General features: G+C 45.6%; 1 protein-coding gene across 1 annotated transcript in view; it reads left to right on the forward strand.

Annotated features, from left to right (window-relative positions):
- MERTK (MER proto-oncogene, tyrosine kinase) overlaps positions 1-12,440 on the forward strand; it is a 136,055-nt gene extending 123,615 nt beyond the window's left edge. Inside the window, 4 exon segments of the mRNA XM_005891582.3 lie at positions 2,000-2,109; positions 3,276-3,435; positions 4,320-4,456; positions 11,382-12,440. Coding sequence (XP_005891644.2) covers positions 2,000-2,109; positions 3,276-3,435; positions 4,320-4,456; positions 11,382-11,895 — 921 coding nt within the window. The 3' untranslated portion in view covers positions 11,896-12,440.
- The last annotated feature ends 12,146 nt before the right edge of the window (positions 12,441-24,586 follow it).

Genomic DNA, 24,586 nt, shown 5'->3' on the forward strand with positions numbered 1-24,586 from the left:
CCCAAATCCTTTCCTAGAAATTAGAATATAGAAAACCAAATGCCCCAAATATACAGAATAGAGACTTAAGGATTCATGCCTGATTTGCTTACATTTTCTTTAAGGGTAAAGGATAATTAAAGCATTTTGTTATACAGTCTATGATTGACGTGTGTCTTAGTTGGGAAATATAAATCATTAAAAATTCAGTGTCTTGGGATTTTCCTGGTGGTCCTGTGGCTAAGACTTCACACTCCCAGTGCAGGGGGCCTAGGTTCGATCCCTAGTCAGGGAACTAGATCCTACATGCCACAACTGAAGATCCAAGTGCCGCAACTAAGACCTGGCACAGCCAAAATGAATAAGTTTTTTAAAAACTTCAGTGTCTTCATCAGTACCACTTTAGAAGACTCAAGTGCCATAGAGAGTAAGCCATGACAGTCCAACCCCTCGGGGGAGAATGTATCAAGGATGGACTCATTTATGAGTTCTAGGAACTCGTGAACCCTTCTGTTTAGGGCCCCGATTGCACTAAAACCTTGCATTACTACACAGAAGTCTTCCTGAATCATTACCCTCATAATCAATCCCAACACAGTAGATTTTCTAACACACAGTCTGGTTTGATTTTTACAACCTAGGGGAAAAAAATACACACTAGACTGTTCAAACCTAAAGAAAGGCCCCCTAGAGAAACAAAAATGAAAATTCCTACATCCTGACTTGTGGTTCTTTGGTCCCATGATAAGGAGTAAAGACTATCCTACTTTCTGTCCAGAAGAAGAAAAGTATCTTTCAAAACATTTTAAAGTGAAACATAGCAGATGTGGGTGCATAATTGGAAACAGCTACTTTTTGGAGGACTTTTTGCCATCCAAACCCTAGACCTTCCCCCCACCCCCTCCCCCACTGAAACCAGACCTCCCCTCCTTTCCGCTGTTGGTCCCACTGCCGCTCAGGACACAAGGATCCCATTTGACCTTATGACTTGTGAAAAGACTATTACTCACTGTCAATACTTCTAAAGAAACAATAAAATATGATATTTGCAAGAAGTTTTAGGTTTGTTGGTTTTGTTTGCATGTTTTCATCCCTTTTAAAAACCTCACTTGTGAGGTTGCATGCACGCTCAGTCTCTTAAGTCATGTCTGACTTTTTGTGACCCCATTGGCTGCAGCCCGCCAGGCTTCTCTGTGCATGGGATTCTCCAGGCAAGAATACTGGAGTGGGTTGCTGTGCCCTCCTCCAAGGGATCTTCCTGACCCAGGGATCAAACCCTCGTATCCTGCATCTCCTGCATTAGCAGGCAAATTCTGTACCACTGAGCCACCAACGTTAGTGATATGGAAATTTCCTTGTTTCATGGCCACACTTGTAAGAAATAAAGCCATCATTTTCCCCCTCAAAGGGAATAACTTGGTTTCCTTTTAAAAGAAAAATCTCTCAGGAATTCCAGCAGTTAGGACTTGGCACTTTCACTGCCATGGCCTGTGTTCAATCTCTGTTAGTCACTCAGTCATGTCTGACTCTTTCTGACTCCATGGACTGTAGCCCACAAGGCTCCTCTGTCCAGTAATCTCCCAGGCAAGAATACTGGAGTGGGTAGCCATTCCCTTCTCCAGGGGATCGTCCCAACCCAGGAACTGAACCTGGGTCTCCTACATTGCAGGTGGATTCTTTACCATCTGAGCCACCAGGGAAATCTGTGGGTTCAATCCCTGTTAAGGGAATTAAGGTCCTATAAGCTGCACAGGGCTTCCCTGGTGACTCAGGTGGTAAAGAAGCTGCATGCAACGCAGAAGACCTGGGTTCAATTCCTGGGTCAGGAAGATCCTCTGGAGAAGGAAATGGAAACCCACTCCAGTATTCTTGCCTGGAAAATCCCATGAATGGAGAAGCTAGGTGGGCTATAGTCCATGGGGTCTCAAAGAGTCAGACACAACTGAGTAACTAGCTTCAAGCTGCACAGCACAACCAAATAATAATAATAGTCTCTCTCCTCATGTCTTCCACCCCCTAGCATATCCCCCTGCAGACACTGTTGAAGTTCATGGTGGACATTGCCCAGGGAATGGAGTATCTCAGCAACAGGAACTTTCTTCACCGAGATTTAGCTGCTCGAAACTGCATGTAAGAGTCCTGGCTCATCCTGGAGGTGGTTGGGACCTCATGGTGGTAGATATTTGTAGGACTGGTGGGTGGCATGTTGCTGTTAAAATATAGAGGAGGGCTAGATTTGGGAGAGGGACGGCGTGGCTGGCTCTGGAGACAGAATTTCTACCACCCTGAGATACGACTGAGTTTTCTGCTTGGGGGTTTTCCCTATCTCTGCCTCCAAGAGTCTGGTTGATTTCCAAAACTTTCCCCTGTGACTTTTTTTTTTAATTTTTATTGGAGTCTGGTTGAGTTACAATGTTGTTTTAGTTTCAGGTATACAGCAAAGTGAATCAGTTGTACATGTACTTATATACACACTCTTTTTACATTATTTTCCCATATAGATCATTTCAGAGTATTGAGTAGAGTTCCCTATGCTATGCAGTAGGTCCTTATTAGTTATCTGTTTTATATATAGTAGTGTGTATCGTGTGTATTATGACTACTTTTTTATTTTCACACTCTCATGCAGCTCAGAGTCCTAGCTGTGACTTTGGGACCCTCCCCGACTGTCATCAGGTTTTTTGGATCCAGAATTGCATATAAGTCAACTCACCATGCCTGAGAAATCCCTTGGACAGAGGAGCGTAGCAGGCTACAGTCCATGGAGTCACAGAAAGTCAGGCACCACTTGGTGACTGAACAGTAATCATGAAGACAGTCATGAAAAGTATCACAGTTCTGTCCCTGAGTTTTCACGGTGCTATCCTGTGAAGCAGTTTTGTCCTGGCTACACCAAAACTTTCCTTCTGCAGCGAAGAGATAAGGGCTTATACAAGAACTTTGAACATCAGCTTCCCCCTCTCTTCAATCGGCTTCAGTAGCCATTGATGTTCAGTCGCTCAGTCATGTCTGACTCTTTGTGACCCCATGGACTGTAGCCCACCAGGCTTCTCTGTCTATGAGATTTCCCAGGCAAGAGTACTGGAGGGGGTTGCCATTTCCTCCTCCAAGGAGTCTTCCTGATTGAACCTGTGTCTCCTGCATTGCAGGCAGATACTTTACTGCTGATCCACTGGGGAAGCCCACTTTTTGTACTTATCCTGAATGTTTTCAGCTGCATCGGGCGCAGACCTGAGATTTAAGGCTTTGCCTCTGATGTTGCTGAGGATGTGAACTCACTCTGTCTCTCTCTGTAGGTTGCGAGATGACATGACTGTCTGCGTGGCGGACTTTGGCCTCTCTAAGAAGATCTACAGTGGTGATTACTACCGCCAGGGCCGCATTGCGAAGATGCCTGTGAAATGGATCGCCATAGAGAGTCTCGCAGACCGAGTCTACACCAGTAAAAGTGATGTGGTATGTTCAGAGCTTTGATGTGGGGCCTCGCATTCCCAAGATGAAGGCAAGTTGAAAGAAATGACCTCAGCTGGTGCCACAGGACAACTTATTCTTTGATGAACTGAGGATTGGGGCAGGTTCACCCTTCTCTTTTATTTATTGCTTGATGCTTTAATTCTAGGTGGGACACTAGATTCTGGTGAAGTAGCCTGACATGCAAAGGCCCTTCATTTATCCCCACTTTCCTCTGCTATAATATAGTGACTTATCACCCACAACTAAGATGTTTCAGATTCACATTAAATTAAATGAATTCATCCAGTGGCTGTTTGAACCAAGATGCTGTATAAAAGGTGCTGTGTAACGACAGATACCCTTAACCAGAGATTTGGGAAAGGAAAACAGGGCTTCCCAGGTGGCTCAGTGGTAAAGAACCCGCCTTCCAATGCAGGAAATGTGGGTTTGATCCTGGGGCTGGGAAGATCCCCTGGAGCAGGAAAAGGCAACCCACTCCAGTATCCTTGCCTGGAGAATTCCATGGGCAGAGGAGCCTCGTGGGCTACAGTCCATGGGGTCACAAAGAGTTGGACAGGACTGAGCCCACACACAGGAGAAGAAAACACTTGCCAGCAACAGTAGAAACAGAACACTAAACAGAGCAGTGAAGTGACAGAAGGCTAGCCTGCCTTTGTCTCGTTTCCCAAACAACTCTAGTAGAAATGGGGAGCTGTGGGGTTCCAACCCCGTGTCACTGCCGCGTTGGGAGAGTGGCGTGTCCCTAACATCATCGTCAGCTCTGTGCGCCGTCGCCAGGGCTCTGAGGAGATGACCTTTGCCAATGAAGAAGTCCATTCAGCCTTTCTGGAAAGACTTGAGCCCTCACGTTGTTGCTTTGTCCTCAGTGGGCATTTGGTGTGACCATGTGGGAGATAGCCACACGAGGAATGACCCCCTACCCCGGAGTCCAGAACCACGAGATGTATGACTATCTTCTCCACGGCCAACGGCTGAAGCAGCCCGAGGATTGCCTGGATGAACTGTGAGTCAGTTGCTCTCCATCTTGGGGCAGCCAGCAAAGACCTGGGGACGCACGGCCACTGGGGTGGGGCTGCTTACAGGTGGGTGCGGGCAGAGGGCGACACGCACAGACACTGGGACCAGAAGCCTCTTGTGGGGGTAGGCGGTGTGTGCTCATCTCCAGTGAGCCCACACGTGCCCGCAAGGCCTATAATCACTTCTAGGAAACGCAGTTGGCCTTCTGTGTGGGTGGAAGCAGAACCTGCAGGTAAAGAGAGCCAAGGGTAAGGGACTTGAGCATCTGCAGGTTTTGGTGTCCACTGGGCTTCGGAAAACAATCCTCCATGTATATGATGGAGGACTGTAAATCCTACAGAGACACAGGTTGACTTCACAATGCATGGGGTACTTGGATGATTCACTGCTCTGTCTCTTTTCAAGAAAGGTTGGCTTTATTTATGAGTGGGGACAACTCTTCGTCGCAGCTCTCGGGCTACTCACTGCGGTGGCTTCTCCTCTTGTGGAGCACGGGCTGGAGAGCTCAGGCTCAGTGGTTGTGCGCATGGGATCGTCCTTGCAGTGTGTGGCTTCTTGTCGTGGCCCATGAGCTTAGCTACCCCACAGTATGTGGGATCTTAGTTCTCCAACCAGGGTCTAACCTGTGTTCCTGCATTGGCAGGTGGATTCTTAACCACTGGACCACCAGGGAATCCCCTTTGCAGATTTTATAAAAATAATTTCCTGTGGCTCCAAGGAGAGGGGCATTCTCACCGTGTTTAACAAGAACTTTTCGGGACCGGGGACCTGCATGGGCTCCATCATGGAATGCCTTGCTGGGCTGCTAGGGCAGGTGGGCCTGTGAAGGACCCCCCCCACACACACACACACACTCACACTTGCACGCTGGCTCTGCTTTCTCACACCCATGAGAAGGCCCCTATCAGTTTGCTCGTGGGCCTCTGACATCCCATCTCAGCCAAACAAAAGGAAGCTTTTTTGATCAGAGCCTTACTCTGCTTGGAGGTGGTGGTGGTGATTATGGTTGTAAATCCATAAAATTCAGAACAGAAACAGAAAGCCCAAGCCCTTTAAAAGAAAATCATGAAATCCTAATTTAATTAGATCTGGGGTTTCATGGTCATTTCTGCAATGGCCACACGAATGAAATATTTGCTTCTGCAAATGAGGAAGCCCTTTCCATGAAGCAATATTGAATAGGGCATTTTGTGGCTGCTTCTTTCTTGGCCTCTCTTGTGCTCCAGGAGAAGCTGACTATGAGGTCTTAGCTAGGTCTATACTGTGTCACACTGTGGTCTCAGATGATTCATGTAGAGCCAAGGCGAGGGAAGGCTGAGTCGGTTTTCTGAGAGATTTTGTAGCTGAAAGAGCCTCAGTCTCAGCAATGCCGGGTGGCTGGGAAGCTGGATGAAGCAGCGACTCTGTGGTCTCTGTGCCCAGACTGGCCCCTCACGCCACTGCGGGCTTGCAGAGGCGCTGGCGAACCACGCCTGCTTCCCAGGTCCCCTCTAGGGTCTGGATGCTGGGAACAACAGCATCCCCCAGAGAGGCCTCTGTGTTTCCAAATCTGGGGCCTTCTCTCTTAAACATGAGGCAGGCCCTGCTGATACTTCCCTGGTGGTGCACTGGTTGTGACTCTGGGTTTCTGCTGCAGGGGCACAGGTTTGACCCCTGGTCAGGGAAGTTCCTCATGCCATGTGCTGAGGCCAAAAAGAAAAAAAAAATATTAATAAAAATGAGGCAGATCCTTCTGAACGTCTCTGTTTGCTGTCTAAACTTAGTGGAGATAAGTTGACGCCTGTGTTTGGTTGCCCCTCGGTCATTTTATAGCTTCCCTGGTGGCTCAGTGGTAAAGAACCTGCCTGCAATGCAGGAGACCCAGGTTCCATCCCTGGATTGGGAAGATCCCCTGGAGAAGGAGATGGCAACCCACTGCAGTTATTCTTGCCAGGAAATCCCATGGACAGAGGAGCCTAGTGGGCTATCGTCCAAGGGATCACAAAGACTTGGGTATGACTGAGCACACAGAACACATGCACAATCATTTTTCGGTCAACTCTGAGAAACACAGAGATGGACATAATGGCGTGCACTTGGAGCCCTGCTCCCTGGGGCTGTCTCTTCTCATGGCATCACCCCTGCCTCCGAATGACCAGGCTACAGGCCCTGCTCCCCATCACCTCCAGGGGACATTCCTAAACTGAACTCATGGCCTCCCAGCTGCAGCTGCTGTGATTAGCACTCACTGTCCCCCGCTCCAGGTGTCACACGAAGCCACCGTGTTCTTCCTTTTCCCACTGTGTCCCATCAGCCGGCAGGTGTGTTTCAGGGTACTCCGGCCATCTCTCCCCCCAGTACGGGCCCACCTCCCGGCTATCGTGGGTTCAGCTCCAGAGTACTGCAGTAGAGTGAGTCACAGGAATTTTTGGTTTCCCAGTGCATATAAAAGTTACACTGTAGTCTAAGTGTGCTATAGCATTATGTCTAAAAAAATGACATACATATCTTAATTTTTAAAACATTTTATTGCTAAAAAATGCTAACCATCATCAGAGCCTTCCTCAAGTCATAATCTTTTTGCTGGTGGAGGATCTGGCCTTGATATTGGTGGCTGTTGGCTGATCAGGGTGGTGGTTGATGAAGGTTGGGGTGGCCATGGTGAATTCTTAAAATAAGATGATGAAGTTTGCCACATCGATCGACTCTTCTTTTCATGAACGATTTCTCTGTAACAGGCGATGCTCTTTAATATCATTTCTCCCACAGGAGAACCTCCTTCATACGTGGAGTCAGTCCTCTCAAATCCTGCTGCTGCTTTATCAACTTTGTTGTTGGTGGTGGTGGTATTGCTGTTGTTGTTCCGACTCTTTGCAACCTCGTGGACTGCAGCACACCATGCTCCCCCGTCCTTCACCATCTCCCAGAGCTTGCTCAAACTCACGTCCATTGAGTTGGTGATGCCATCCAGCCATCTCATCCTCTATTGTCCCCTTCTCCTCCTGCCTTCAATCTTTCCCAGCACCAGGGTCTTTTCTAAATGAGTTGGCTCTTTGCATCAGGTGGCCAAAGTATTGGAGCTTCAGCTTTAGCACCAGTCCTTCCAATGAATATTCAGGGGATTCCCTTTACGATTGACTCACTTTATCAACTAGGTTTATGTGGTACTCTAAATCCTTTGTTGTCACGTCAACAGTCTTCACAGCATCTGTACCAGGAGTAGGTTTCATCTCAGGAAACCACTTTCTTTCCTCATCCGTGAGAAGCATCTCCTCATCCATGAAAATTTCATCATAAAATTGCAGCCATTCAGGGAATTCCCTGGCAGTCCAGTAGTTAGGACTTCTTGCTTTCACTGCTGAGGGCCCAAGTTTATTCCCTGGTTGGGGAACTAAGATCCCACAAGCACGCTGTGCAGCAACCCCCTACCCCTCAAAAAAAGCCAGGTTAAAACTGCAGCAGTTCAGTCACAGTTTTAGACTTCACTTCTTATTCTAGCTCCCCTGCTATTCCAACCATATCTTCAGTTGTTTCTCTTGCTACTGTTGTTCAGTCGCTAAGTTGTTTCCAACTCTTTGCGACCCCATGGACAGGCTTCTCTGTCCTTCACCATCTCCCGGAGTTTGCTCAAACTCATGTCCATTGAGTCAGTGATGCTATCTAATCATCTCATCCTGTGCCACCCTGTTCTCATCCTGCCCTCAATCTTTCCCAGCATCAGGGTCTTTTCCAGTTAGTTGGCTCTTCGAATCAGGTAGTCAAAGTATTGGAGCAGTTACTTCCTCAACTGAAACCTTGACCCTCAAAGTCATCCATGATGGTTGGAACCAACTTCTTTCGAACTCCTACATATGATGATATTTTGACCTCTGGCCATGAATTACAAATGTTCTAATGGCATCTATCCATAGAATACTGAATCTTTTCAAGAATGTTTTCAATTTACTTTGCTCAGATTCATCAAAGAAATCTCTATCCACAGCAGCTATAGCTTTACAGAATATATTTCTTGAGTAATAAGACTTGAAAATCTAAATTACTCCTTGATCCATGGGCTACAGCATGATACTGTGTTAGCCGGCAGAAAATAGCCTACATCTCATACGTCTCCATTAGAGCTCTTGGGTGATCAGATACATTGTCAATGAGCAGGATTGTTTTTAAAGGACTCTATTTCTCTGAGCAATTGATCTCAACAGTGGGCTGAAAATATTCAGTAAACCATGCTATAAACAGATTTGTGATCCAGGCTTTGTTGTTCCATTTATAGAGCACCGGCAGAGCAGATTTAGGGTAATTCTCCAGGGCCCCAGGACTTTTGAAATGGTAAAAAAAAAAAAGACACTGGTTTCCACTAATTGCATTAGTTCCAAACAAGAGAGTCTGTCCCTTGAAGCTTTGAAGCCAGGCCTTGATTTCTGCCCTCTGGCTATGAAAGTCCTGGATGGCATCTTCTTCCAATCAGGACTGTTTTGTCAACTCTGACAATCCGTTGTTTGGGGCTGTCACCTTCGCTCATTATCCGAGCTACATCTTCTGTGTAATTCGCTGTAGCTGCTACATAACCCTGCTGCTTCACTCTGGACTTGTATATAATAGAGACGGCTTCTTTCCTAAAACCTCAGGTTAGTTTCAAACTTTTCTTCTGCACCTTCCTCACCTCTCAGGCTTCGTAGAATTGAGGAGAGTCAAGGCCTTGCTCTGAATTTGTTTTTGGCTTAAGGGAATGCTGTGGCTGGTTTGATTTTCTGTCCAGACCACTGAAATTCTTCCATATCAGCAATGAGGCTGTTTTGCTTTCTCATCATTCGCGTGTTCCCTGGAGCAGCACTTTCAGTTTCCTTCAAGAATTTTTCCTTTGCTTTCACAACGTGGCTAACTGTTTGGCCCAAGAGGCTTCTGGCCTGTCTTGGCTTTCATTCTTGACATGCCTTCCTCATTCAGTTTAATCATGTCTAGTTTTTGATTTAGAGCGAGAGACATGTGACCCTTCCTTGCGCTTGAACACTTAGGGGCCATTGCATGGTATTAATGGCTTAATTTCAATATTGTTACGTCTCAGAAATATAACAATCTCTCTCTCAGAAGAGAGAGAGTTCCAAGGAGAGGGAACGGGACTGAGGAATAGCCAGCGGGTAGAGCCGTCAGAGGAGAAGGCAATGGCACCCCACTCCAGATTTTCCAGCCTGGAGAATCCCATGGACGGAGGAGCCTGGTAGGCTGCAGTCTATGGGGTAGCGACAAGTCAGACACAACTGAGCGACTTCACTTTCACTTTTCACTTTCATGCATTTGAGAAGGAAATGGCAACCCACTCCAGTGTTCTTGCCTGGAGAATCCCAGGGATGGGGGACCCTGGTGGCTACCATCTATGGGGTCGCACAGAGTCGGACACGACTGAAGCGACTTAGCAGCAGCAGCAGCAGAGCCATCAAAACACACACAACATCCACTGATTAAATCTGCCGTCTTCCGTGGGCACAGTTTGCGGCATCTCAAAAATATTATAATAGTGACATCAAAGAACACTGAATCACAGGTCACCCTAACAAACATTAATAATGAAAAAGTTTGAAATATTGTGAGAATTATCGAACTGTGATGGCGCCAACAGACTTGCTCGTCACGGGGTTGCCACAAACCTTCAATTTGTAAAAAACAGGGACTTCCCTTGCAGTTCAGTGGCCAAGACTCCGGGCTCCCAATGCAAAGGGTCTGGGTTTGATCCCTGGTCAGGGAACTAGATCCTGCATGCCACATCTAAAGATCCCACGTGCTGCCACGAAGATTGAAAATCTTTGTGCCACAGCTAAGACCTAGTGCAACCAAATAAACCAATAAAAAATTTTAATTTGTAAAAAACACAGTATCTTGAAGTGTGATAAAATGAAATGCTAGAAGGAGCATGGGTTTATGCCTGTAGGGGGTGGAGGGGAAATGCAATAAAACAGAATCCGCTTGTGCTATCAAACCACAGAAGCCCAGGGCTGGGCAGGGTCTAGAGTGGTCACACTTGTGGGAACGTAGGCACAGTGACATCACAGAGCATGTAAATGAATGAGCAGTTCAGGTCCCTCTTTCCTGCAAGAGTGCACGGGCTGTCCTTTCTCCTGTCTTCCTCTTTTCATCACCCCCAGGATCCTAGCATATCCTTTGGGTGGCACCCAACCTGCTTTTCTTAAAATTATCATCTGATCGTGAAAGTGCTGCTAAACACAATCTTTCCATGGTCCCCCATTTGCCCAGAGAGTGGAAGCCAGACGCATGAGGGTCTGACCCATGGCAGGCGGGGCAGCTCAGTGGTTAAGAACATGGGCTGGGGCACCAGACACTCCTCAGTGTGGGTCAGTTTCCCCCTCAAACTAGGAAGGGCCTAGCATCACCCTCTCCGGAGACTTGTCTATAAAATGGGTTTAACAGTACTTGTGTGGGGACATGTGTTGCTGCCAAGCTAACATGTCTGAAAGTACCTTAAATGACAGCTGTTAGATAGTAAATACTACAGTCAGTCATCATTCGTTTTACTGGAGAAGGTAGAGGTCACGGACAAGAGCAGGGGTCCCCGTGTCTGTGAATGGCTGTGCACGTCTGCTTCATGGAGCAGCAGCAGATGGCTAAGATGTAGCAGCCGCACACATGCCCGAAGCTGCAGCCACCCCAAATCAGGGGCTGTCTGAGCCCAGGCTCACCTGTTGCTGTCACAGCACTGCCCTCATGGTTCACACACCTGTCCACCCCAACCCACCTCTCGACTTCATTCCTCGAGGCTCGCAGGGCCTGGAACGACGGTGAGTGTGGAGCCAGGACACTGACCCCCACTCTCACCTCCATCCCCAAGCCCCTCCATTCCCTCCTGAGTGGGACAACTGGATGGTTGGCACATGGGCTCCGGTGCTGTGCTGGGGAGGTCACGCACTCCTCTTTGCTTCCAGGTATGAAATCATGCACTCGTGCTGGAGAGCGGAGCCCCTGGACCGCCCCCCCTTTTCAGTGCTGAGACTGCAGCTAAAAAAGCTCTTAGAGAGTCTGCCTGCGGTTGGGGACAACGCCGAAGTCATTTATGTCAACACGCAGTTTCCAGAGAGTGCGGAGGGCCGGGCCGAGGGCTCGGCACTGACTCAGCTGGACTTGAGCATCCATCCCGACTCCATCATTGCTTCCTGCATGCCCAGCGCCACCATCAGCGTGGTCACCGCGGAAGTTCATGAGCACAGACCTCAAGAGGAACGGTACATCCTGAATGGAGGCAATGAGGGATGGGAAGAGCCAGCTATGGCTTCCCCCGCCACAGGAACAGCGGAAAAGAACCGGGTTTTACCGGAGGACACACTGGTAAGGAATGGGGTCTCTTGGTCCCAGTCCAGCACGTTGCCCTTGGAGACCTCAGGGCCAGATGAACTTTTATTTGCTGATGATGCCTCGGAAGGCTCAGAACTCCTCACGTGAGGAAAGCTGAGACACTACTCCCAAACCCTGGAAATTCTTACTTTGAAGACCCTTGATTTTTTTTGTATTTGCCTTCCTTAACAAATAAATGCCCCAGCCAGAAAGCACCACGTGAATGCTGTCAAGTAAGTCATGACTGTTTAAAGTACATAATATATATTTATTTAAAGAGATAGTATCTATCTATCTGTATATGTGGAAAGAGACAAAGATATTCTATTTTAATAAAAGATGACTTATATCATGTCACTTTTCTAGCAGATCGTAACATTTAAGCCCTAACAGCCTCATCTCTACCACAGTTCCTGGATGTTAACACTGGCACAAAGTTGTTTTTCTTTTTTTTTTTTTTTAAGTTTTTTGTCTTTTTCATGACTATTAAACATTTGTAAAATGAAATGCCCTATTTGCCGTTGCTCCTAGTCTTAAGAAAAATCTGGCGTTCCCACCTGAATCATGTATTTGATAAGAGTGATTCATGTTTAAAGTTTTATAACTAATGAATTCTCTGATCTGGCTTCCTAATAAAATATGAATGAGGAAGAGTGTGTGGTACTTACTTGAGACTTGGGAGGATATGGTCACTGGCTGCCTCAGTGCCTTTGCAAAGGACTTCTCTTGATGCCTGGCCCTTGATGCAGTTGCTCTAACCACTCTTGATATTGTTTCTTAAAGATATGGAAGAGACTTCAGTGGTGGTCCAGTGGTTAAAAATCCACCTTCCAATGCGGAGAATGTGGGTTTAATCCCTGATCAGGGAATTAAGATCCCACATGCCGCAGGGCAACTAAGCCTGAGTACTGCAACTCGAGAGGCCTGTGCTTGGCAGCTTCTGAGCCTTCGCGCTCTAGAGCCCATGCGCCACAACTGGAGAAAGCCCGAGCTCCGCAACACAGACCCAGTGCAGCCAACAAAAAGATATGGAAAAACCACTCCAGAGAGCCCAGAGATGAAAAACAAAAAATATTAGAGGGTTGAAAAATACCATCTGAGTGGAAAGATTTAAAATAAATCCTAAAAGGGACTTCTCTGGTGGTCCAGTGGTTAGGACTCCACACTTCCATTGCAGAGAACACAGGTCCCATCCCCGGTCAGGACACTGTGATCCCGCTTGCCATGCAGCTTGGCTAAAAAAAAGAAGATCATAGATGAGTCCAAGAGGTAAAGCAGTTTTCTGTGGGAAGGCATGACTCACGGGAGGGAGATGTGGACAGTGAACAGGAAACAAGCTTAGAGCTCAGGACCCCTCAGTTCACATCCCAGCTCCGCTGGGTCATAACAGTCGTTGCTGGTTGAGCGCTTGTTATGTCTCAAGCACTTTATGAAAACTACAGTAATCTGTACGTCACTAACATGGGTAGCAGTGCCATCATGACGTGTGGGCCGGTAAACCGAAGCTGGAAAGATTGAGGGTCTTCTATGGCCCCTGTCTGGAGAGGGCAGGAGCCAGAATTCAGAACCAGGGAATCTGACTCGGGCTGGCTCAAGCATGTGATCTGGGGAGTCTGTTCCAGAGCTTCTTGACCTTTTAACTTTAACAAACACATGCATGCGTGCATGCTAAGTCACTTCAGTTATGTCTGACTCTTTCCGGCCCTATGGTCTGTAGCCCACCAGGCTCCTCTGTCCATGCGATTCTCCAAGCAAGAATACTGGAGTGGGCTGCCATGTGCTCCCCCAGGGTAACAAACACATGGGTAGCACTTACTATGTGGCCAGGCCCAGGAGTCATTTAATCCTCATAGTGACCCTACCAGGCGATGTTTCTTGTTTAGTTGCTCAGTCCTGACTAACTCTTCTGAGAACCCATGGGCTGTAGCCCACCAGCCTCCTCTGTCCATGGAATTTCCCAGGCAAGAATACTGGAGTGGGTTGCTGTTTCCTTCTACAGGGCATCTTCCTGACCGAGGGATTGAACCTGCATCTCCTGCATTGGCAGGAGGCTTCTTTACTACTGAGCCACCAGGGAAGACCAGGTAGGTACTACTATTATCTCCATTTCACACATGGGCAGATGAGGCAAGAGAAGGTTAACTTTGCTAGTAAAGCAGTCAACCGATGTGATCAGTTTCAGTGTTGATCCTTCCAGCGCCCGTGGCAGCCGGGCAGGCCAAGCACTCTGGGATCCTCAGGCCTGTTTCACTTGTGAATAGTTTCCCGCAAGCCACTGCAGCCTGCAGAAAGCAGCATGTGGCCCTCCTAGCCTGGATCCTCATCCCAGCTGCCAGCCTAGGTGCCCCAGTCTCCAGGGCCAGCTGACTCTATTGTTACTGTGAAATGGTCCAGACCAGAAAGTTCTGGGGGATGGAAAGGAATCTGCACTGCTGTGAGAAACACCAGCACCACATTTTATCAGTGAAAGGAAAAATAAACAAAAGGCTGTTAGAACCTATAAGATAATTTCTAACTGTTGGAAATTTTTGAATGGTTATTTGAAAATCAATAAAAGATTTTGTATCATCTGCTTTGTATCGTCTGCTTGTACAAATAAAGTTTCCTGTTGATGATGACTATTGAGAATGTCTTTTCCATACAATAGGGATTTTAAAAGTAACTAAACATGCTTTGGGGAAATCATGAACCAACTGGCTAGTTCAAGCAAAAAAACCCAAGTTAAAAAGGTATGTTCATGGCAACTTCCCTGGCGGTCCAGTGGTGAGGACTCTGCACTTCCACTGTAGGGGGCAAGAGTTCAATCCCTGGTCGGGGAACTAAGACCCACAAGAGCCATGTGGCCAAAAAAAAAAAAAAAAAAAAGATATGTTCGAATCTGTTAAATAAAGTAAGCAAATTGAAAACGTACTTGGGGGTTTCATACGTATTTAATGTCACATATCTAAAGTAACATGCTTTGTGTTTTGTGTTTCTAATTTTAATTACATAATGTAAACAAATATATAATGAATAAGTCACCGAATGCCCTCGGCTCCCCCAAATCCTGTCCAGTGTGCTCAGTACCTGCCGTGTGGCCTGTGAAGGTCTGGGAAGCCAGGGTCAATTCTGCTGTGGAGAGAAAGCCGTGGCTTCCAGCTTTTCCTGAGACGTGGCAGAGAAATTAACTTTGCCCAACCCCACAGCGATACACCAGGGCCTTGGGCAAATGGGGCGTGATGGCAGAACACCTCTCACCACCTCCTGTTCACAAGAGGAGAATAGAGCGGGACTATTCTTCATCAGGGGACTTCCCAGGTGGCTCAGTGGTGAAGAATCCGCCTGCCAGTGCAGGAGATGCGGGTTTGAGCCCTGGGGTGTGAAAATCCCCTGGAGCAGGGAATGGCACTCCACTCCAGTATTCTTGCCTGGGAAATCCCATGGACAGAGGAGCCTGGAGGGCTTCAGTCTATGCGGTTGCAAAGAATCAGACATGACTTAGCGACTAAACAACAACCCTTGTTGTTGACACTTGCAGTCCCCTAACTGAGACAGCCGGAACCACTGCTGTCTCTCAGCCGCATTGGAATATCTAAAAGCTCTAACTTTCAGAGGACCTGATCCCTGACAAAGTGTTGTCCAGTCTTCTGATCATGAACTGATACATAGCCTTTCAAGTTCTCTTTTGTATAAACTCAGATTACTTATGTAAGTGGCTCTTAGGACCAAAGGAAAAAAAAAAAAAACCGGGGAAGAGAAAACAGAAACAAGTTGGGTCATTCCCTTCAGCCGGGCTGGGACCGGGCTGTGGAGGGCGAGCAGAATAAACAAATACCTGAAATGCTCTTGACCTTCAGGTTGAGACTAAGTCTGCCTGGGGAGCTGTTTTTCCCTCCCTTTCTTCCTTCTTTCCCTCTCTTCCCACCTCTTCCCTTTCTTTCTTCTTTTCTTTGCTTTTCTGCCAACTCCTGCTCCACTCCTTTTTCTCATCTTTCTGAGTAGAAAGGAGAAGTAAGGATTAGGGGCATCCTGAGTCAGTTATGCAGCCAGCAGCAAGGGCCAGACAGGAACCAGTCCTGTGAGCCTTCCTCCAGTCATCTTGAGCAGGTCACTTAGTTCTCTCGGAGGCCAAGTGTCCATCCTTGTGCAGTAAAGACAACGCTGCCTTCTCCTGCAACCCCTTGGGTGGTTGTGTAGGAAAGGGAGGTGGCAAGGTCTTTGAAAGGACCTTATACTCGTTATCAAGGTTTTTCCCAATTAGAGCCTTCTCTCCATTCCATTCCTTATGCAGTGCAAACTCAGCATCTGTCACAGTAGAAACATTGTCCCTGATTATGTTACCAACTGCCTCCAATATAGTGCAAATCAACTTAAAAAAATGCGCTATGTGAGAGTTGCAAGTTAAGTGTTATTTGGGGCAAGATGAGAGCTATAGCCCAGGAGACAGCACCTCAGATAACTCTGAGAAAATGCTCCAAAGAAGCAGGGGGAAGATCAGTATATGAGTCTGGCAAAGGAAGAATACATGCAATCAAGTATGTATTAAACTTTTTTCAGTGGGTGTTGAGGTCAGCAGCTGCAGCAGCACATGATTTAATCCTTTCAGAGGTAGATGGCAAGTGCCAATTTGCAGTTGACACAAAGTAACTGCGAAAAGGACTTAATCTGTGCCAGTGATGCACGCAGTGGGGACACTGGCAGAGTGCAGGATATGGGCTCTTATGCCCCAGAGGCAAGCAACTCCCTACACGTCCATATAAGAACCATATCTGATGCCCAGATATCATTTCTATTGGTCTCCCCCAGGAGTTTAGTTGTTCGAGCCTCGTTGACTATTCTCTTTCCATATATGGGTGATTAAGCAGTGGTGGCTTGATCAACAGGATTTGAGGACCTAAGTTGTCAGAGTGCCCTCTAGGGATGGAGAGACCCTCCCTCTGCCTCCCAGTCCCCCAGACCAAGCACATTCCCCGCTTAGGAAATGGCCAAACCAGAGCTCTTAGCTTACAAATCAGGGCGATGCTGGCCAGACTTGTCCTGACTCATGAAAGTAAAGACTTTTGTAACTTCTCTGTGTCAATGACAAAAGCAAGTTGGAACTTCTGATGAATCAGTGGGAAAATAACTCACCCGAAAATAAACCAGTTACAACAGCAACTTAACTTCTCTAAAGACGTTTAGGTACTTTGAGTGACAAATGGGAAAACAGGAAGTTTTGCTTTCTTTAATGAACACTTCAGTAGTGAATGGTGTTTCTATGTATAAATCTACATAAAAATGTAGATTTTATTTTCTCCCTTTTAAAGCTCTAAGGACAGAAGTAAAACTGCCAATACTATTTAACTTTAGCATGCCTAAATTACCTAATTCATTTGTATTTTAACAAAATAATTATTTTTGGAAATTGTGGCCCAAAGATCACTACTTTAGAATATATTCATGTAAAATTTACTAAAAACCATTGAATTATAACTTATAGTGTGTGAATTTTATGGTATATCAGTTATATCTCAATAAAATTTTTTAAGTTTTAGGACTTTGCTCTACCAAATGTTTCAGATCCTGCTTTATCTCTATCTTGGTGAACTACGGCCTAGTGAAAAGCAAGTTCTTAAGGACTCCTCAAAGTGATCAGTCCATGGTTATTCATTTTTGCTTAACCATTCAAGAAATTAGACAAAACTTGCAGTTTTTACAATGCTTTAAATTAAGATAGTTTAAATATGTAGAAAATTATACATATTTATATGATGTAGGAAATTAGAATATGCCACCTCAAATTATGCCACTTTGGCATAAGGATAGCTTTTTTTCCCAATTATCTTTTATCTTTTAAAAAAATCTTATTGGAGTATAGTTGCTTTACAATGTTGTATTATATTCTGTTTACAGCAAAGTGAACCAGCTGTGCGAGTATCCCCTCTGTTCTCGATCTCCTCCCCATTCGGGTCACCACGGGGCATTAAGGAGAGCTCTTCGCCCTATACAATAGGCTCTCATTAGTCATCTGTTTCATATGGAGCAGTGCGTAAACGTCAGTCCCATTCTCCCCTCCTTGGTGTCTGTTCTCTACATCTGTGTCTCTAAGGATAATTTTAAGTGAGAATCAACAGATGCAGAAAGAAGCCCTCTCAAGCTTCCCTTATCTGACTAAAAGCAGAAACCTCTGGAATATGTGGACTTCCATAAATCTCCTTTCCAGGGCAGGTTTTATGGCTACAGAGCAGACAGAAAGTCGGGTCTGATATGGACCTGCATAACCGAAACTTACTCCTTTACCTTCCCCCAAATGTTTCCCTTCTGCTGCTTGCCACTCTTGGAAACATAAAACCCCTTTCCCTCTTGCTTGTCACTTCCCTACAAATTTATTGTTCTTTATTAAAATGCTCTGTAAATCCCAGGTACCAACCATCCCTTTGAGTTACTAATCACAGAATTCTCCTATGTATATGCATAATACATGTGTTAATGTACTGATTTTCTCTTGTTGACATTTCATCAGTCTGATTTGCAGGGTCCCAGATGAGAACCTAGGACCATAGAGAAAAAAGTTAAGTTTTTCCTTCCCTATAATAGAACTCCGGAGAAGGCAATGACACCCCACTCCAGTACTCTTGCCTGGAAAATCCCATGGACGGAGGAGCCTGGTAGGCTGCAGTCCATGGGGTAGCGACAAGTCGGACACAACTGAGTGACTTCACTTTCACTTTTCACTTTCCTGCATTGGAGAAGGAAATGGCAACCCACTCCCGTGTTCCTGCCTGGAGAATCCCAGGGACGGAGGAGCCTGGTGGGCTGCCGTCTATGGGGTCGCATAGAGTCGGACACGACTGAAGCAACTTAGCAGCAGCAGCAGCAGCATAATAGAACTCATGTACCCACCTTCCTAAATTCACCAGTATGAACATTTTACCAAAGTATGGTCTGTCTTGGTAAATGATTGTGTGGACTTGAAAAGAATGTGTATTCTCGCATGGGATAAAACAATACTGGGCCCTTGTAAATGGAGGTGGTTACCATTTCATCTCTTCTCCATGGTCTAGACATTGAAAAAAAAAAAAAAAAGAATGTGTATTCTCTTGTTTCAGAGTTAAATATTCTATTAAGATTAATCAGGTCAAGTTGGTTGATTGTATTGTTCCAGTCAATTATATCCTGACAGATTGTTTTGTTTTATTTCTGTCAATTATTCAGGGAAGATTATTGAAATCACCAACAATAACTATGGATTTTTCTCTATTTCTTATTAGTTTTTCCTTCATTTGTCTTAAGCTCTGTTAATAGGAACATAAATGTATAGGATTGTTACGTCTTTCTAATGAAATGACCTCTATTATTATGAAATAACCTTGCTATATCCCTTATAATAGTCTCTGCTGTGAAATCTACTTTGTCTGATGTTAATATAGTCACTCCAGCTTTCCTTTGTACTGTCAGCAGGTCATATTATATTTCATTCTTTCAATTTTAACCCACTTGTGTCTTTATATATAAAGTGCCTTTCTTGTAAGTAGAATACAATTGGATACTGTTTTTTTAACCATCTGATGGTGATGGTTTTTTTTAAAAAACCATCTGTTTTTTCAACTGCTGCCTTTTAATTAGGGCAGATAAACATGTATGGTAGATAAGTTATGCATGGATGTGAGAGTTGGACTATAAGAAAAGCTGAGCATTGAAGAATTGATGCTTTTGGTGTTGGAGAAGACTCTTGAGAGTCCCCTGAACAGCGAGGAGATCAAACCAGTCAATGCTAAAGGAAATCAGTCCTGAATATTCATTGGAAGGACTAATGCTGAAGCTGAAACTCCAAAACTTTGGCCACCTGATCTGAAGAACTGACTCATTTGAAAAGACCCTGATGCTGTGAAAGATTGAGGGCAGGAGAAGGGGACGACAGAGGATGAGATGGTTGGATGGCATCACCGACTCAATGGACGTGAGTTTGAGTACACTCTGGGAGTTGGTGATGGACAGGGACGCCTGGCGTACTGCAGTCCATGGGGTCACAAGGAGTGACTCCATGTCACAAAGCCATGACTGAACAACTGAACTGAAACATGATTATTAATACACTTGGGTTTCAGTCAGTCAGCTTACTATGTGTTTTCTGTTTTATCTTGATTAACTTTATTTACTTTTCCTGCCTTCTTTTGGAATAATAAAATTTTTTATGATTTTGTTTTATCTCCTGTAGGTTGTTAGCTATAACTTTGTTTTTGTTCTTCAAGGTTTACAGTAGATATGCTTAACTTATAACAGCTTCTGTTAAATGACTTAAAATGTAGTATTAAAAGTCTTACAGTGGGGACTTCCCTGGTCCAGTGGTTGGGAATCCAGCTTCCAATGCAGAGGATGTGGGTTCGATCCCTGGTCAAGGAACTAAGCCTGCAAGCCACAACCGAGACCCGACACAGCCAAATAAATAAATACCGGCTCACAGCAGCCTGGAATTGACAGTGTAGTTGGTGCCTTCAACCATAGACTAACAGGTATGACTAAACAAATATTCCAGCTTGGGCTTCTCTGGTAGTTCAGTGGTAAAGCATCTGCCTGCCAATGCAGGAGACATGGGTTCAATCCCTGCTCCAGGAGGATCCCACATGCCGTGGAGCAGCTAAGGCCATGCGCCACAACTACTGAACCTGCGCTAGAGCCCAGGAGCCACAACTGCTGAGCCCACGCGCTGCAAATACTGAAGCCTGTGCACCCCAATTAGGGAGCAGCCCCTGCTCACTGCAACTAGAAAAAAGCCTGTGCAGCAATGAAGACCCAGCACAGCCATACATAGTTGAAAAATAAATATCGCAGCTCCCTCATCCCTTGTGAGCTGACTCTGAGGCGTGTGCCTAACATTTTCCAGCAAGTCTCTCTATAGGATACACCCCCCCTTGCCCACAAAGATGCTGACTTGATAAGTCCCCCTGTATTTTCCTTCCCTGTCACATCCCCTCACTCCCTGTATCAGTTTGCTGCTGCTACTAAGTCACTACAGTCATGTCCGACTCTGTGCGACCCCATAGACAGAAGCCCACCAGGCTCCCCCGTCCCTGGGATTCTCCAGGCAAGAACACAGGAGTGGGTTGCCATGTCCTTCTCCAATGCGTGAAAGTGAAAAGTGAAAGGGAAGTCGCTCAGTCGTGTTGGACTCTTAGCGACCCCATGGACTGCAGCCTACCAGGCTTCTCTGTCCATGGGATTTTCCAGGCAAGAGTACTAGAGTGGGGCGCCATTGCTAGGGCAGTCAAAACAAAGCCCCACAGGCTGGGTCACTTAAATAACAGAAATTTATTTTCCTAGGCTTCAATCAAGGGATCAGAGATCCAGGTGCAGGCAGGTTTGGTTTCTTCTGAGGCCTCTCTCCTTGGCTTGTAAATGGCCGTCTTCTCCCTGTGTTTTCACATGGTCTTTTTCCTGTGTGTGTCTATGTCCTAATCGCCTCTTCTTACCAAGACTTTCATGCATTGGAGAAGGAAATGGCAACCCACTCCAGTGTTCTTGCCTGGAGAATCCCAGGGACGGGGGAGCCTGGTGGGCTGCCGTCTATGGGGTCGCACAGAGTCGGACACGACTGAAGCGACTTAGCAGCCGTCATACTGGAATTGTTGTTCTTCAGTCGCTAAGTCATGTCTGACTCTTTATGGCCCCGAGGACTGTAGCCCTCCAGGCTCCTCTGTCCATGGGATTCTCTAGGCAAGAATTCTGGAGTGGGTTGTCATTCCCTTCTCCAGGGGATCTTCCCAAGCCAGAGATCAAACCGATGTCTTTTGTGTCTCCTGCATTGGGAGGTGGATTCTTTACCACTGAGCCACCAGGGAAGTCCTGGGCTCACCTGTGTGACTTCATTTTTACCTTAATTATCTCTTTAAAGGCCCTGTCTCCATATATAGTTGCATTCTGAGGTATTGGAGGTTAAGACTTTAATATATGAATTGGGGTGGAGGGGGGCTTACAATTCAGACCATGACATTCCCCTCCTGGTGTTTACTGCACATCTCAAATGAACTACTTCCACCTAAATCCTTATCTCAGGACCTGATTTTGATCTTGCATGGCCTTGGTCTGCAGTGGCTTGAAGCATGATTTCAGCTCTGGCCAGAGACTGAAGTCAGGCCATGACAGTGAGAGTGCCGAATCCTAGCCACTAGACCAGCGGTCAGTGACAAGCCCCTGGCCCATACGGCTTTGCAGGAAATGAATTTCCACAAAGAAAAGGAAAGTAGTGAAATAAGTAGAGTTTATTAGGAGGAAAAGGATAAACAGACAGGTGGGCACAGAGATAGAGTTGTGCCCTCACGGTAGTTTGAATCACTTATATGGGGGCATTTCTTCCAGGTTTCCTTTCGTCATCTCGCTTTGCTTGCTTCTGAATCTGTACTGGTTTTTGTCAGGGTCCTCCCATGTATGCACATGCATCTCTTAGCCAAGGTGGATTCTAGAGAAGAGACCTATGGGTAGGTTGACATCACTCCATTTTTGACCTCCAAGGAGCCTTGCTGTGCTTGTACAGTCAGGAAGGTTTCCTTGACTTGGAGAAAGAAATGTGTGGTCTCTTATCCGGGCAGGGCTTAGCTTCTCTCTTCTTAATCTTGGAGTATCTGTCCACAGGGGACAAGCTCCAGCTGTTCAGCCTGGGGCTCATCTATTTCCTGCCTCACTTCTGGGGGAATGCTAAAGAAATGTCTAAGAAATAAAAGCTCTTGAAAAAAAGTAAGCAAATCCCCCCAATACACTCATGATACCCGCACTTCAGGGCTTCACCTTGTACTGGCGTTACAGTTGCTCAGTCGAGTCCTACTCTTTAGACCCCATGGACTGTAGCCCACCAAGCTCTTCTGTCCACGGGATTTCCCAGGATTCCCAGGTTGCCATTTTCCTCTCCAGGGGATCTTTCTGACCCAGGGATTGAACCCATGTCTCCTGCATTGCACGAGGTCTCCTGTATTACAGGCGGTCTCCCCTACTGCAGGTGGATTCTTTACCAACTGAGCCACCAGGGAAGCCCTTACCTTGTATTACATTGTACTATTGACTCCTCCCAGATTCATTTCCTCACAGTGATGGAACTACACTTGGTAGATCTCTGTATCCTTATCCAGGCAGTGCTTGGAGGTAGAAAATACCAATTTTACTTGATTTGCTTAAGTCAATGATGTTAGTTATAATCTTTCTTGGAAACTATGTGGTAATAGAAATGCAGAAAGAAGGAAAATGTAAATACCATTTGTTCTTTAATAATGTAAAATCCCTACTATGTCCATTACCAGCAATCTGTACAAATGTGTGATAAATAGCACTGAGTAAGGCACACAATGTTTGTTGACTGATTGAAGTTTTAATGATTTATTTATATAATTGATACAATTTTATTTTTTTTGGCCATTGGGCTTGCAGGATCTTAGTTCTCTGACCAGTGGACCACCAGGAATTCCATGGTTTTAATTATTTAAATTATGTATGTATATATATATATATATATATCTCATCATCAGTTGAAGTTGAAAGATGAAAACTCTGGATTAAAAAGCCATTTAGACAGTGTTTTCTATAAAATATCTGCAATCTGCTAATGTTACCTACTGGAGAAAATTGGCTAGTGTTCTACTGCTGCTAAGTCGCTTCAGTCGTGTCTGACTGTGCATTTTGATGGTTGTATAACAAGGGGTCTGTATGAAGTGTTTGTTTTTCTTGTTGTTTTAGTCACGAAGTCGTGTCCGACTCTTTTGTGACCCCATGGACTGTAGCCCACCAGGCTCCTCTGTCCACGGGATTTCCCAGGCAAGATTACTGGAGTGGGTTGCCATTTCCTCCTCCAGGGGATCTTTCTGACCCAGGAATCAAACCCACATCTCCTGCATTGGCAGGCGGATTCTTCACCAGTGAGCCACCAGGGAAGTCTGTATGAAGCATTAGTAAACAATACAATTTAGACAGAACAGAAAAATATATGATATACAAGTTTCTTGTGAAAAGGAACAGTTAGAAATTCAATCTAGCTAGTTGCTTTGTAGAATGTTCATTTTGAGTTTATCTGAAGTTTCCTCATCATTTGATTCAGGTAATGCATTTCTGGCAGGAAAACCACAGAAGTGATGCTGTTTCTTTTCAGGGCATCATGTCATGAAACATATGAAGTCAATTTGTCTCACTCGTTGTGATGTTAACTTTGATCATTAAGGTGGTGTCTGCCAGGTTTCTCTACTACAAAATTACTATTTTTCCCTTTAGAATTAATAAGTGTTTGTGATAGATACTTTCTTATCAAACTTTTAATTTTAGAATCCAGTTGATGATTCTTTCTGAATTAAGTCTCAGTTCAATTCAGTCACTCAGTCATTTCTGACTCTTTGTGACCCCATGGACTGCAGCATGCCAGGCTTCCCTGTCTATCACCAACTCCCAGAGCTTGCTTAAACTCATGTCCATCGAGTTGGTGATGCCATCCAACCATCTCATCCTCTGTCACCCCCTTCTCCTCCTGTCTTCAATCTTTCCCAGCATCAGGGTCTTTTCCAATGAGTTAGCTCTTTGCATCAAGTGGCCAAAGTTTTGGAGTCTTAGCTTCAACATTAGTCCTTCCAATGAATATTCAGGACTGATTTCCTTAAGGATTGACTGGTTTGATCTCCTTGCAGTCCAAGGGATTCTCAAGAGTCTTCTACAACACCACAGTTCAAAAGTATCAATTCTTTGGTGCTCAGTTTTCTTTACAATCCAACTCTCTCATCCATACATGACTACTGGAAAAACCATAGCTTTGACTAGACGGACCTCTGCTGGCAAAGTAATGTCTCTACTTTTTAATATACTGTCTAGGTTG

This window comes from Bos mutus, chromosome 11 (assembly GCF_027580195.1).
Source record: "Bos mutus isolate GX-2022 chromosome 11, NWIPB_WYAK_1.1, whole genome shotgun sequence".
Classification (NCBI taxonomy): domain Eukaryota; kingdom Metazoa; phylum Chordata; class Mammalia; order Artiodactyla; family Bovidae; genus Bos; species Bos mutus.